Source organism: Bufo bufo, chromosome 11 (assembly GCF_905171765.1).
Source record: "Bufo bufo chromosome 11, aBufBuf1.1, whole genome shotgun sequence".
Taxonomy (NCBI): Eukaryota; Metazoa; Chordata; class Amphibia; order Anura; family Bufonidae; genus Bufo; species Bufo bufo.
Genome location: NC_053399.1, coordinates 21,794,273 through 21,810,743, shown reverse-complemented (window position 1 = coordinate 21,810,743; position 16,471 = coordinate 21,794,273). Strand labels below are relative to the sequence as shown.

At 45.8% G+C, this 16,471-nt stretch overlaps 1 protein-coding gene across 6 annotated transcripts in view; it reads right to left on the bottom strand.

Moving 5' to 3' along the window:
* EML5 (EMAP like 5) overlaps positions 1 to 16,471 on the bottom strand; it is a 118,312-nt gene that overhangs the window by 66,686 nt on the left and 35,155 nt on the right. For all 6 annotated transcript variants that reach the window (XM_040412182.1, XM_040412183.1, XM_040412186.1 and 3 more), the window contains exons 2-4: positions 6,298 to 6,457; positions 4,604 to 4,702; positions 4,201 to 4,269 (exon numbers count right to left, since the gene is read on the bottom strand). In XM_040412182.1, coding sequence (XP_040268116.1) covers positions 4,201 to 4,269; positions 4,604 to 4,702; positions 6,298 to 6,457 — 328 coding nt within the window. The remainder of the gene's footprint in view (positions 1 to 4,200; positions 4,270 to 4,603; positions 4,703 to 6,297; positions 6,458 to 16,471) is intronic.

Genomic DNA, 16,471 nt, shown 5'->3' with positions numbered 1-16,471 from the left:
CGCATCCGTTCCGCAATTTTGCGGAACGGGTGCGGACCCATTCATTTTCTATGGGGACAGAATGGATGAGGACAGCACACAGTGTGCTGTCCGCATCCGCATTTGCGGAGCGTGGCCCCGATCTTCAGGTCCGCAAAAGATAGAACATGTCCTATTCCTGTCCGCAGCTTGCGGACAAGAATAGGCATTTCTATAGGGGTGCCGGGCGGGTGTGTTGCGGATCCGCAATTTGCTGGTCCGCAACACACCACGGACGTGTGAATGGAGCCTTAAGGTGTCTCGTTACTTGCAAAATATAATTTGTGAAACGCAGGTTCGGTCACCAGGTGATGAGGTATGGTGGCTGGTTAGGTGGCAAATAAATGACACTTTTGGATATAGATATCAATGATGTGATACAGGCTTGGTGTTTGACTGGCCTGGATGAGGTCTAGGTGATGGGTGTCTGAGCTGTAGTCCCACACCTACAGCAGCATCTGTAAAGCTGCAATGTTGCTGATCACTCTGCTGTCCAGGCACACTGAAGCTTTTTTGGAAGCAGTGTTCTTGATTCTGATACTCTTCCTGGAGTGAAGGTGCTCACAGGAGAACTGGTCATGGTTCCTTGGAGTAGGAGCACTGGCATGTGCTTCCTATCTCCTCTCTGTCTGCACTCGAACTTCCCCTCCTAGCAAAACGTAGGACCAGCCCACTCCTACCAATAGGGGGGGACGGGACAGGGTGGTTAGCCCTGCTCCTGCCAACCATACCTCATACGCTGGAGAATACGGCAGAAACATATGGTAATACACAACATTATACAAAACAATTGCAGAAACCCCAGGTATCGAATAACAAATTGAGGCCTGCTGCTTGTTGGCGTGTAAATGAGACCCATGCAGTGTCTGGATGGCATCAGACAAGGGGCCCGTTTTTTGGCCCCTGACTTCCCCTTGCACAGCTTTGAGGCAAGTGTCACAAAACCCCAGCAGAGGGGCAATGGCGCGGGTTTACCGCAGGCCGAAATGTGCAATCCCCTGCAGCTACAAGAAAGAAAAAAAAAAAAAACCCGAACAGTGACCAATTCCCCAGTTAATTCCCGCCTCTCAGGGTGTCTGCACTTCACCGTCTTCCGTCGTCAAGAAACGGAGTTGACAGCGGAATAATCCTCTAAGAGCAGCAGGACGCGTCCTTCGATATAATTCATCAAAACTTGATAACGAAGCATCTGGCCCCGAGGTAATTACTTTAAGTAAGAGCCATTTCCTACTCAAATAAGAGCTAAATGGATTAGAGTCCGCGAAGCCCGCGCCGCGCCGAGGAGCTGAGCCCGCACTATGCAAAAACTAACCCTTCAATTACGCCGCGGTGACGGATCGATTCCGCTCCAGTGGGTGAAGGGAACGGCGAATAGTTTTATCTGCTCGCCACAGCGCCGTACATCATGTGAGATGAAGAGAAGCTCCGAAAATCAGAAGGAGCGGGAATAAGCAGTAAATGAGGTGAGGGAGGGGGGAACAGATCCTGAGCCTCAATGTACTAACGCCCATACAACCATTATGTGATCACAATGTCATTATATTACTATTATATTCAGCGATGTCAGTGAGAGGGGGCGGGGCTGTGACAACCTCTCAGACGTGATATACAGATGAATAGCTGGTGCTGTAGTATAAGGCGTGTGGATCTCAGGTCTGATCACAATGTAATTATATTGCCATTCATTTATGACGGTAACAGGGGGCGGGGCGGTGACAACCTTTCGGACATTTTTAAGACAATATGGGAGGATATTGTAGGAATACGACTTGATTGTCCCTTGTTGGAGCATTTCACATTAAACATATAATATTTTAGGAACAATAACCCCCTCCTCCACTCCTGATCATTGCATTACTGGGGGTGATTACGGGCCAGACGAAGCACTGCGGTGCGAAACGGCCGTCGCCTCATTCAGCTGGTGCATTTGTTGTATGATGTCCGCTCTCTACCAGAAGCATAAGAATAAAAGAAACTTTTGTCAGCGCATCTCCGGTGAGTGCCGTCCTTTTGTCTATCAGTTTGCAAATATTTTTGGAGCCGTAACTGCCTAGTTACACGTGTGGACAGAGCACCGCCGGCATCGCTCATTGCAGCGATATACCTGCCTAGTACCCCGGTGACGTGTTGCTATTGAAAAGTAAGGGGCTATTTGGAATTGCAGGGCCACTCATAATCTGTTTCTACAACCATAAATTTAATATCAGATATGGATTCAGAAACATGAAATCTATTACCAGACAGATTGCCTCGGTGTGACAGCTGCAGCCGGGGGAGCCAGGGAGGGGGGAAAAGGGTGACAATCACAAATAAATGCAATGAATTCAATATGAGTGAGGTACTCTGCAGCGTGTGTGTGCGACCTACGTGTCTGATCTGCTCCAAGACACAGGAGGATTGGGAGTTAAAGGGGAACCTGGTAAATACAGCTGAATAGAGCTACGACTTCATGTTTCATCTCATCATCATTTACACAATATCTGCTTGATATCAGTGAATAGAAACCTTTTTCTGACCAGGTCCTGCTCAAACAATTGCGTTATATACTGTATTATACTCCAGAGCTGCACTCACTATTCTGCTGGTGGAGTCACTGTGTACATACATTACTTATCCTGTACTGATCCTGAGTTACATCCTGTATTATACTCCAGAGCTGCACTCACTATTCTGCTGGTGCAGTCACTGTGTACATACATTACTTATCCTGTACTGATCCTGAGTTACATCCTGTATTATACTCCAGAGCTGCACTCACTATTCTGCTGGTGCAGTCACTGTGTACATACATTACTTATCCTGTACTGATCCTGAGTTACATTCTGTATTATACTCCAGAGCTGCACTCACTATTCTGCTGGTGCAGTCATTGTGTACATACATTACTTATCCTGTACTGATCCTGAGTTACATCCTGTATTATACTCCAGAGCTGCGCTCACTATTCTGTGGGTATCTCCTGGAAACAAACAGCAAGCACGGCTTTGCTGAGCCCCTATAATACGGGGGTGCAGTTAGTTTTACCTAAATTACTGTACCGACCCTGGTGTAAACCAGACACTTTCCGGAGCGCAAATCACCAGAACAAGCTCTGTGCGGACACTGAACAAGCAGGTATTGCTAAGCAGGATAGAGATTATTGCTCAGCTGATTTAGTATGACGCTCCCCTCGCTCTGCACGTCCCGCCATTTAGCAATGATGCACGTCGACCACGGGAAAGGGGGGCGGGGGGGTGGGGGGGCGCAGCCTCAGTGTGAATTGAAATATTTATCTTTCCATAAATAATTCATCTGATCTGATAAATAATTCAGAGTGAACAGGACAGTGAAATGTTACTCAAGTGGCGCTGTCGGTGGAAAACGCATCCTGCTGCCTGTCTGACCGCACGCTGTGGCGGAGTCAGTCTGATGGAGAGCTGTGGGGAAAGGTAGCAGGCAGCCCTATAAGAAGAGGCTCAGAGACGAATACTAAACCGAAACGGGATGTGGCACGGCGCTTCAAGCAATCCAGAACTCCAAGGTCGGGAACACTGGATCACAAGAGGCCTTGTTGTTGGATGACCCCTTTATAGCAGGTGTACTTCTGCCAACGCTGCACCTCCTTCATTCTCGACACAGCGGCAGCGCTCAGCACGGTCTCTGCACCCCTTTCACACCCCACTTCCTGTTAGCACTCCATGTCCACAAAAGGTGGTCACCCAAACAAGACAACAGGTGGTTTGGGGTGCTACGGAACGGACATACGGACGCGGACTGCACGCGGTGTGTTGTCCGCACTTTTTGAGGACCATTGAAATGCATGAGTCCAAATCCTATCCGCATAAAATGCAGATCAGACCGCATCAGCTTTGCAGTCCACAAATGTGGATGTGTGTTCCGCATTTTGTGGATCATAACGTCCTGCCGTTTGTTGGAAATGCCGAACAAGTAGAGGACATGTTCTATATTTTTTTGCAGGGCCGCGGAACGGACATACGGATGCAGAAAGCAATGGGTCCACATCTGATCCGAAAAAAATGCGGATTGGATGCGGACCTAAAGTTTGGTCATGCGAATGGACCCTAAGAAGCAAAAATGGTCCCTGGTGGAGCAGGAAATGCTATAAAGACCAATGTTCAGATAAACATATTACAGATGGCGACACGAAATTCATGACCAGAACTTAACCCTGTCCATCCCCACCTTAATGTGCTTCACTCCGCAGCTGACCAGCTTATTCGGTTGGTAGAGATCCCACGAGATGTCAAAGATCTGAAAGAAAATTGTATAGCAATGAGATATAAAGCTGCTGTATCACATCTCAATGTGCAGGGGCCCCAGTGCAAACATGATGCGGGGCCCTCACACCTATGTAACCATGACAGCAACATATAGAATACAGCAGTGTTCTCCAACCTACAGCTGTCCCTGTCATGACATGCTGGGAGTTATAGTTTAACGACTACTAGAGGGCCACAGGTTGGAGGCCACTGAAATACTGAATGGTGGCCTGAGGCTGATAATTGAGAACACTAGGCAGATATCCATGAGGCCTGTCTCCCCAGCCCTCCATGAACAAGCACTTGCATAGAATAGACCTCCATACCCTGTCAGAGTGACCCGGGGCCATAGAGAGCATCTTCCCTTTCCTCCAGTCCCATACACAAATCGTGTTCTTGGAGTCGAGGCCAACAGACACCAGGCGCTGTATGGAGGAGAGAAGAAGAGGGTGAGACAAGAGGAGAACTCGTAATTATATTACCTGTACCCCCGCTGAGCCACAAGGAGCTACACCTAATACATGTAGAACTACAGCTGTGCCATGAGGAGCTACATACAAACTGTGCAAAACTACACCTGTGCCATGAGGAGCTACATCTAAACCATACAGAAGTACACCTGTGCCATGAGGAGCTACACCTAAACCATACAGAAGTACACCTGTGCCATGAGGAGCTACACCTAAACCATACAGAAGTACACCTGTGCCATGAGGAGCTACACCTAAACCATACAGAAGTACACCTGCACTATGAGGGTCTACACCTAAACTAGGCAGAATTATACCTATGCCACACAGAGCTACACCTATACCATGCAGAGCTACACCTAAACCGTGCAGCACTACACTTGTACCATGCAGAGCTACACCTAAACCATGTAAAACTACACCTACAACACAAGGAGCTACACCTAATACATGTAGAACGACACCTGTGCCATGAGGAGCTACACCTAAACCATACAGAAGTACACCTGTGCCATGAGGAGCTACACCTAAACCATACAGAAGTACACCTGTGCCATGAGGAGCTACACCTAAACCATACAGAAGTACACCTGTGCCATGAGGAGCTACACCTAAACCATACAGAAGTACACCTGCACTATGAGGGTCTACACCTAAACTAGGCAGAATTATACCTATGCCACACAGAGCTACACCTATACCATGCAGAGCTACACCTAAACCGTGCAGCACTACACTTGTACCATGCAGAGCTACACCTAAACCATGTAAAACTACACCTACAACACAAGGAGCTACACCTAAACCATGCAGAACTACATCTGTGCCATGAGGAGCTACACTTAAACCATACAAAAACTATATCTGAGGAGCTACACCTAAACCATGCAAAACTACACCAGTGCCACTATCATACATAGCTACACCTAAACCACACAGAACGAGAAGCTACACTTGAACCACGCAGAGCTTCACCCGCACCATGAGGGTCTACACCTAAACTATGCAGAATCATACCTGTGCCACACAGAGCTACACTTATACCATACAGCAATACACCTGTACCATGCAGAGCTACACCTAACCCATTTAGAACTACACCTGCACCAAGAGAAGCTACACCTAAACCATACAGAACTACACCTGTGCCACAAGAAGATATAACTAAACTATGCAGAACTATGACTGCACCATGAGAAGCTACATATAAACCATGCAGAACCACACCTTAACAACACAAAATGAGAAGCTACACCTGAACCATGCAGAACTACACATGCAGCATGCAGAACTATATCTGCACAATGAGAAGTTACACTGAAACCATGCAGAACTATGCCAGTTCCACAAGTAGCTACATATAAACCATGCAGAACTATACCTAAACCACAAGGAGCACACTGGGGATTGCATATCAACACTGTCATTACAAATTTTGATCTGCCCCATCTTCCAAGATGTAGTGTGACCCCTCCCCCTTGTTACAATGTATTTTATTGTACGGTAAACTACATAGTATTTGACACATTGTATCTCAGACGTGCACCCACCTGACCATCCATATCAAACGCCAGGCAAGCAATCCCGTGAGTGTGGACATCTTTCAATATGGAGACGGTCTGCACCGAGTACGAGTCCCACACGCAGATATACGGCTCCTTCCCGACTTGCCCAGTAGCCACCAGCAGCCTCTCAGGGTGTAGGGCCAAACTAGAAAGTAAAATACAACTTCAGTGATTGATCCCAAATATTAACGACCATTGTGTCCGATTCAGTAAGCACCCCCATAAGGCAAAAGTAATCATATCGTACAGGTGACCTGGTCAATATCAGCATGGAGGATGGATAAGAGCCGCCGGACCCCAAAACCACCACCACCAATGACTTCTCACCGCAGGGCCTGCTGGTTCAGTATCTTTTCAGAACATGCTGTGTTTTAGGACATTGTAAGGCTACTTTCACACTAGCGCTGTTTGAATCCGGCATGCAATTCCGTCGCCGGAACTGCCCGCCGGATCCGGAAAAACGTGTGGAAACGGATTACATTTGAATCCTGATCAGGATTTTGATCACAATGAAAAAATGCATTGGAAAAAATGTATCCGCCATTTATGGACTTTTTTTTCACATTTTTCGGGTTTAACATGCAAAAGCCGGATCCGGTTTGACGGAACACACGGCGCCTGATCCGGCGTTAATGCAAGTCAATGGGAAAAAGGCCGGATCCGGCGTTCAGTCAAAGTGTTCAGGATTTTTGGCCGGAGGTAAAAATACAGCATGCTACGTTTTTCTGAAAAGCCTGATCAGTCAAAAAGACTGAACTGAAGACATCCTGATGCATCCTGAACGGATTGCTCTCCATTCAGAATGCATGGGGATAAAACTGATTAGTTATTTTCCGGTATAGAGCCCCTAGGACGGAACTCAGCGCCGGAAAAGAAAAACGCTAGTGTGAAAGTAGCCTAAAATAGTCTTAACAGAAGAGGTAAAACATTCCCCACAATGCAAAGAGGCAGCGGCTCCAGGGCCTCTGGAGTGAGGGGGGCATTTAAAGCTGGCCTGTCCCCATTTTAGTGGATGGTAAGAACCTGACTGAAGGTCAGTATAATGTCAAGATCAGTAAGGGGGAAGTAAAGCAAAGTTACTGATATAGAGGGCAAATATTTTGCAAAAGTGAGGTTCCCATTTAAAACATTACCTACCAGTGTTGTCAGTCCTAAGCTATAAAGAAGGCAGAGGTAAGTGTTTTAACAAGGACCCTGCCTCGAAGGGCCCATAGGCACAGAGAACAGCAGAGCTACTGTATATGTGAAGGTACAGTGACATAATAACAGCGATCACTATAATGTACATACAGCGGGATGTCATCATAATGGGTGGAGCATGAATTAGGTGGGGGCCCAAGTAAAGTATTTCCACAGGGGCCCAAGAACTTCAAGCTGTATGTCTTCACTCGAAGTCTTGGAAAGAAGTGATGCAGGCAAATGTTGAGTCTACAGGATCACCTCTGGGGTTATGTTATCACCTGCTGACCAAAGTAATCTAGAGAGAGAAGAGCCAGCAATGTCCAGTCCTCTAGAACATACAAGAGATCTAGAGGAGGATGCACCATCAAGCACTCTAGAACATACATGAGATCTATAGGAAGGTGCATTGTCATGCAGTCTAGAACATACGTAAGACCTACAGGAGGGTGCAATGTCCATCAGCTGAACAGGGAAACAGCAGAGTAATCTGGAGACAGAAGGAGCAGCCGTATCCAGCATCCAAGACAGTGCAATTTCCAGCATTCTAGAACATACATGAGACCTGCAAAAGAGCCCAGTGCTCAGAACACTAGAACACGCACAAGACATGGAACAGGTGAGCATAAACCCTATTTTAGAACATACACAAGGCCTAGAGGAGGGTGCAATGTGCAAAAAATCTAGAACATGCATAGGAGACCTAGACGGGGAGCAATATCCAGCACTCTAGATCATAAATAAGAACTACAGGACATCGTATTTACAGCATTGTGGAACATGCACAAGAACCGGCGAAAACCACAATGTCCAGCACTCTATAACATACACAAGACCAAGAAGAGGGCTCATTGCACTCTAAAATCATACAAAAGATGTAGTGGAGGGCACAATGTCTACCACTCTAGACCCTACATAACTTTATGAGATCATATATACAGCACTGTGGAACATACACAAAACCTAGATAAATGTGCAATGTCTAGTACTCTAGAACAGAGATGCCCAACCTGTGGCCCTCCAGCTGTTGCAAAACTACAACTCCCAGCATGCCTCAACAGTCTACAGCTATCAGTCTACCACAGGGCATGATGGGAGTTGTAGTTTTAGAACAGATGGAGAGCCGTAGGTTGAGCATCCCTGCTCTAGAACATACATGAGACCTAGTGGAGGGAACAATGTCCAGGACTCTTGACTATATGTAACAACTAGAGGAGATCATACGTACAGAACCATAGAACATATATAACAGCTGGAGAAAAGTACAATGTCCAGCACTCTAGAACATACACGAGACATGGAGGAGGGTACAATGTTCAGCACTCTAAAATATACATGAGACATGGAGGAGGGTATAATGATCAGCTCTCTAGAACATTCTTGAGACCTAGAGGAGGGCAAAATATTCAGCACTCTAGAACATACATGAGACATGGAAGAGGGCATAATGTTCAGGAATCTAGAACATACATGAGACATGGAGGGGGGCATAATGTTCAGGAATCTAGAACATACATGAGACATGGAGGGGGGCATAATGTTCAGGAATATAGAACATACATGAGACATGGAGGGGGGCATAATGTTCAGGAATATAGAACATACATGAGACATGGAGGGGGGCATAATGTTCAGGAATATAGAACATACATGAGACATGGAGGAGGGTACAATGATCAGCTCTCTAGAACATTCTTGAGACCTAGAGGAGGGCAGAATGTTCAGCACTCTAGAACAGTGTTTCCCAACCAGCGTTCCTCCAGCTGTTGCGAAACTACACCTCCCAGCATGCCCGCACAGCCAAAGGCTGTCCGGGCATGCTGGGAGTTGTAGTTTTGCAACAGCTGGAGGCATGCTGGTTGGGAAACACTGCTCTAGAACATACTGTACATGAGACATGGAGGCGAGCACAATGTTCAGGACTCTAGAACATACATGAGACCTAGAGTGGGAAACAATGTCTAGTACTTCAGACAATAGATGAGACCTAGTGGAGGGCACAGTGTCCAGTACTCCAGAACACACGAGACCTGGAGGAGGGCACAATGTCCAGGATTTTAGAACACATATGAGACTTGGAGGAGGTGTATATTCAGCATTCTAGAGCATACACGAGATCCAGAGGAGGTGTATGTAGAGCTCTGCAGAACCGACATTGGACTTGGAGACAATACTAAGGATGTCAAGACATTGAGGAGTGGACAAAATCTGAAGCATTTAGTGATCACAGTCACTCTCAGTATTTCGTCATGTCTCAGCGATAATTTCTCCAGAGACTGGAGCGGCCGTATAAAATCTGATACAAGGGGGTCCAGGAAGAATCGCAGTGATTATTTTGGAAGACATAAAGTAAGAGATCAGAAAGCTGCAGTAAAGTGAAGCAGAATCACTCTGCAGAGCATTGCTCCGACAGTACATTACACATAAACCGCAGCCAGTTGAAGAGCCGCTAACCATGGTTGTTGGCAGAGACCCTTCACTGACTTGTCATCTCTGATCAGCGGCTACCATGACAAGAATGGCTCCTGGCAAAATGTGCTCCCCATTATGTCTCCTACTGGTGCGGTCGCCAAAAGGACATCACTCAAATATCGGTCACATATTACTGATGACCCGGAGTCATGTATCTGAGCTGTGGCCAACATGCTGGCTGCCCCGTGTAGGGTTACTGGGTCAGGTCACCGAACTGGACAGTATCCTACGTATCACACACTGCACTGGGCGGCATGTTACATACTGTGCTGTGTCTGCAGGAGTGTCAACCACCAGAACTACAGTGATGACACCGCTGATCTCTAGTGACTGGATAGGCTGCATTCTCAGTGATGTCACCAATGATCTCTAGTGAATGGATAGGCTGCATTCTCAGTGATGTCACCGCTGATCTCTAGTGAATGGATAGGCTGCATTCTCAGTGATGTCACCGCTGATCTCTAGTGAATGGATAGGCTGCATTCTCAGTGATGTCACCGCTACTCTCTAGTGAATGGATAGACTGCATTCTCAGTGATGTCACCGCTGCTCTCTTGTGAATGGATAGACTGCATTCTCAGTGATGTCACCGCTGATCTCTAGTGAATAGATAGGCTGCATTCTCACTGAGGTCACCGCTGATCTCTAGTGAATGGATAGGCTGCATTCTCAGTGATGTCACCGCTGCTCTCTAGTGAATGGATAGGCTGCATTCTCAGTGATGTCACCGCTGATCTCTAGTGAATGGATAGGCTGCATTCTCAGTGATGTCACCGCTGCTCTCTAGTGAATGGATAGGCTGCATTCTCAGTGATGTCACCGCTGATCTCTAGTGAATGGATAGGCTGCATTCTCAGTGATGTCACCGCTGCTCTCTAGTGAATGGATAGACTGCATTCTCAGTGATGTCACCGCTGCTCTCTAGTGAATGGATAGGCTGCATTCTCAGTGATGTCACCGCTGCTCTCTAGTGAATGGATAGGCTGCATTCTCAGTGATGTCACCGCTGATCTCTAGTGAATGGATAGACTGCATTCTCAGTGATGTCACTGCTGATCTCTAGTGAATGGATAGGCTGCATTCTCAGTGATGTCACCGCTGATCTCTAGTGAATGGATAGGCTGCATTCTCAGTGATGTCACCGCTACTCTCTAGTGAATGGATAGACTGTATTCTCAGTGATGTCACCGCTGCTCTCTAGTGAATGGATAGACTGCATTCTCAGTGATGTCACCGCTGATCTCTAGTGAATAGATAGGCTGCATTCTCAGTGAGGTCACCGCTGATCTCTAGTGAATGGATAGGCTGCATTCTCAGTGATGTCACCGCTGATCTCTAGTGAATAGATAGGCTGCATTCTCAGTGATGTCACCGCTACTCTCTAGTGAATGGATAGGCTGCATTCTCAGTGATGTCACTGCTGATCTCTAGTGAATGGATTAGCTGCATTCTCAGTGATGTCACCGCTGAACTCTAGTGAATGGATAGGCTGCATTCTCAGTGATGTCACCGCTGATCTCTAGTGAATGGATAGACTGCATTCTCAGTGATGTCACCGCTGCTCTCTAGTGAATGGATAGCCTGCATTCTCAGTGATGTCACCGCTGCTCTCTAGTGAATGGATAGGCTGCATTCTCAGTGATGTCACCGCTGCTCTCTAGTGAATGGATAGGCTGCATTCTCAGTGATGTCACTGCTGATCTCTAGTGAATGGATAGGCTGCATTCTCAGTGATGTCACCGCTGATCTCTAGTGAATGGATAGGCTGCATTCTCAGTGATGTCACCGCTGCTCTCTAGTGAATGGATAGGCTGCATTCTCAGTGATGTCACCGCTGCTCTCTAGTGAATGGATAGGCTGCATTCTCAGTGATGTCACCGCTGCTCTCTAGTGAATGGATAGGCTGCATTCTCAGTGATGTCACCGCTGCTCTCTAGTGAATGGATAGGCTGCAGTGATTCACCTTGCTGCAGTCATTAGGCGTCACCTCAGTTTTCTTGCAGTGAAGAGATAAGTAATTACAGCTCACCCTCCAATGGAGCAAATGATGAACTCTGGATAATGGTGCAGTTAAAGAGGACTGAACGCACTCTAATGGGTAACACCGTCTCTGCCCTCACCCACCATTAACCCTCGCACTACTCCCCTGTCTCTGCCTGCGAGTCACCTTGCCTGCTCTTGCTCAGGGATTAGAGGAGATGGATTAATACGGGAAGCAGAGTCAGGAGGAGGTTTAGGAGTCTCTGCACAGAATTAATCCACTCACGCTGGCAGCATGAAATAGAGGACGGCGGCCGCCGGTCGATACAACTCAGAGAATTACTGAATCTCTTAATAGGAGACCAGTGCAGGCCTATAACCATACTCAGATGTAGCAGTGTCAATTTTGTTACTCAATTGTTTGGGGCAAAATTAGTATGACGTGCCAAATGACAAACACTGTAGTGAAAGAGAAGAGGGGAACCTCGGTCATATCAAACCTTCACCCAGGAGCTAGTGTTGTAAATGGTGCTAGAGGAGGGGACGGGTACCAGGTGGCTCATGACCCCTGAGCAGATACTGAGGATTACACCCAGTATACAGGACAGAGAAGTGGTATTGTGCAGTGTCCATATATACAAAATAAGAGAAGATACTGAGGATTACACCCAGTATACAGGACAGAGAAGTGGTACTGTGCAGTGTCCATATATACAGGATAAGAGCAGATACTGAGGATTACACCCAGTATACAGGACAGAGAAGTGGTACTGTGTAGTGTCCATATATACAGAATAAGAGCAGATACTGAGGATTACACCCAGTATACAGGACAGAGAAGTGGTATTGTGCAGTGTCCATATATACAGGATAAGAGCAGATACTGAGGATTACACCCAGTATACAGGACAGAAGTGGTACTGTGCATTGTCTGTCCTGTGTATACAGAATAAGAGCAGATACTGAGGATTACACCCAGTATACAGGACAGAGAAGTGGTACTGTGCAGTGTCCATATATACAGAATAAGAGCAGATACTGAGGATTACACCCAGTATACAGGACAGAAGTGGTACTGTGCAGTGTTCATGTATACAGAATAAGAGCAGATACTGAGGATTACATCCAGTATACAGGACAGAAGTGGTACTGTGCAGTGTCCATACATACAGAATAAGAGCAGATACTGAGGATTACACCCAGTATACAGGACAGAGAAGTGGTACTGTGCAGTGTCCATATATACAGAATAAGAGCAGATACTGAGGATTAAACCCAGTATACAGGACAGGGAAGTGGTACTGTGCAGTGTCCATATATACAGAATAAGAGCAGATACTGAGGATTACACCCAGTATACAGGACAGAAGTGGTACTGTGCAGTGTCCATATATACAGAATAAGAGCAGACACTGAGGATTACACCCAGTATACAGGACAGAGAAGTGGTACTGTGCAGTGTCCATATACAGTACAGACCAAAAGTTTGGACACACCTTCTCATTCAAAGAGTTTTCTTTATTTTCATGACTATGAAGGCATCAAAACTATGAATTAACACATGTGGAATTATATACATAACAAACAAGTGTGAAACAACTGAAAATATGTCATATTCTAGGTTCTTCAAAGTAGCCACCTTTTGCTTTGATTACTGCTTTGCACACTCTTGGCATTCTCTTGATGAGCTTCAAGAGGTAGTCCCCTGAAATGGTCTTCCAACAGTCTTGAAGGAGTTCCCAGAGATGCTTAGCACTTGTTGGCCCTTTTGCCTTCACTCTGCGGTCCAGCTCACCCCAAACCATCTCGATTGGGTTCAGGTCCGGTGACTGTGGAGGCCAGGTCATCTGGTGCAGCACCCCATCACTCTCCTTCATGGTCAAATAGCCCTTACTTTCAAAGTTTTCCCAATTTTTCGGCTGACTGACTTACCTTCATTTCTTAAAGTAATGATGGCCACTCGTTTTTCTTTACTTAGCTGCTTTTTTCTTGCCATAATACAAATTCTAACAGTCTATTCAGTAGGACTATCAGCTGTGTATCCACCTGACTTCTCCTCAACGCAACTGATGGTCCCAACCCCATTTATAAGGCAAGAAATCCCACTTATTAAACCTGACAGGGCACATCTGTGAAGTGAAAACCATTTCAGGGGACTACCACATGCCAAGAGTGTGCAAAGCAGTAATCAAAGCAAAAGGTGGCTACTTTGAAGAACCTAGAATATGACATATTTTCAGTTGTTTCACACTTGTTTGTTATGTATATAATTCCACATGTGTTAATTCATAGTTTTGATGCCTTCATAGTCATGAAAATAAAGAAAACTCTTTGAATGAGAAGGTGTGTCCAAACTTTTGGTCTGTACTGTATACAGAATAAGAGCAGACACTGAGGATTACACCCAGTATACAGGACAGAGAAGTGGTACTGTGCAGTGTCCATATATACAGAATAAGAGCAGATACTGAGGATTACACCCAGTATACAGGACAGAGAAGTGGTACTGTGCATTGTCCATATATACAGAATAAGAGCAGATACTGAGGATTACACCCAGTATACAGGACAGGAGAAGTGCAGGACCAGCAGTGAAAACAACATAATGCCTGGCCCTGTCATTTAAAGTGCAGAGGATGTGGCAGTTGCAGAGAGAGCAGAGGCTCTAGGTGTAATGGCAACACCCCCATTGCTCCTAGAGGCTCATTTGCATATAATAAGACATCATTTTTCTCAGCAATGTGGGCACATATGAACATGGGACCAACACAGATGCCTTCAGCTGCCAAGTGCACATGTAACAGGTCAGACAGTGTCATAGGCAAAAAACTGCTGACAGATGGGCTTTAACTATTTGTGTCCATTGAATTGTATTTCTTAACATACAGAGACGTCAGCACAGGAGAGGCGTCTTACGTGACAATGGAGCAACCATCGACCAGTGCGGCGGCAGACACGTGTATTGTAGGGTGTTTTATGTAAGTGTCACCATTGTGATGAATAATGCAGCAGATAACTGCAGCCATCAGCGATAGTGAAGTCTATAATGTTACTGCCAAACCTCATCCATCCTCAGAGGCGAGGCGACGGCCTCCATTGTCCCGGCCATTCAGTAAAATGATTCACAGAGGAGACATTAAAGCCATAGAGGAAGATCAAGAGCTGAAGCCTGGCGCCCGGCAGAACGTACCGCCAACCTGACCATACTGGGGAGGGGGCGGTATAAACGAGAGAGGGGTGCTGACAGCGCAGAATCACACATGATAGGATTAGATACAGCAGCTCAGCAAGCAGTATCACACGAGAGGATTAGATACATTAGCTCCACAAAAAGTATTGCACACCATGGGATTAGATACAGTGGCTCAGCAGACAGTATCACACAATATGATTAGATACAGAGGCTCAGCAGACAGTATCACACATCATAGGATGAGATACAGCAGCTCAGAAGACAGTAAAACACATCATAGGATTGGATACAAGGTCTCCAAAGACGGTATCACACACGGCAAGATTAGATACAGGCTAGGCTAGGATTCGATACAGTGACTCAGTAGACAGTATCATACATAGGATTAGATACAGTGACTCAGAAGACCGTATCACACATAGGATTAGATACAGTGACTCAGCAGACAGTATCACACATAGGATTAGATACAGTGACTCAGCAGACAGTATCACACATAGGATTAGATACAGTGACTCAGCAGACAGTATCATACATAGGATTAGATACAGTGACTCAGCAGACAGTATCACACATAAGATTAGATACAGTGACTCAGCAGACAGTATCACACATAGGATTAGATACAGTGACTCAGCAGACAGTATCACACATAAGATTAGATACAGTGACTCAGCAGACAGTATCACACATAAGATTAGATACAGTGACTCAGCAGACAGTATCATACATAGGATTAGATACAGTGACTCAGCAGACAGTATCACACATAGGATTAGATACAGTGACTCAGCAGACAGTATCACACATAGGATTAGATACAGTGATTCAGCAGACAGTATCATACATAGGATTAGATACAGTGACTCAGCAGACAGTATCACACATAAGATTAGATACAGTGACTCAGCAGACAGTATCATACATAGGATTAGATACAGTGACTCAGCAGACAGTATCACACATAGGATTAGATACAGTGACTCAGCAGACAGTATCACACATAGGATTAGATACAGTGATTCAGCAGACAGTATCATACATAGGATTAGATACAGTGACTCAGCAGACAGTATCATACATAGGATTAGATACAGTGACTCAGCAGACAGTATCACACATAGGATTAGATACAGTGACTCAGCAGACAGTATCACACATAGGATTAGATACAGTGATTCAGCAGACAGTATCACACATAGGATTAGATACAGTGACTCAGCAGACAGTATCACACATAGGATTAGATACAGTGACTCAGCAGACAGTATCACACATAGGATTAGATACAGTGATTCAGCAGACAGTATCATACATAAGATTAGATACAGTGAC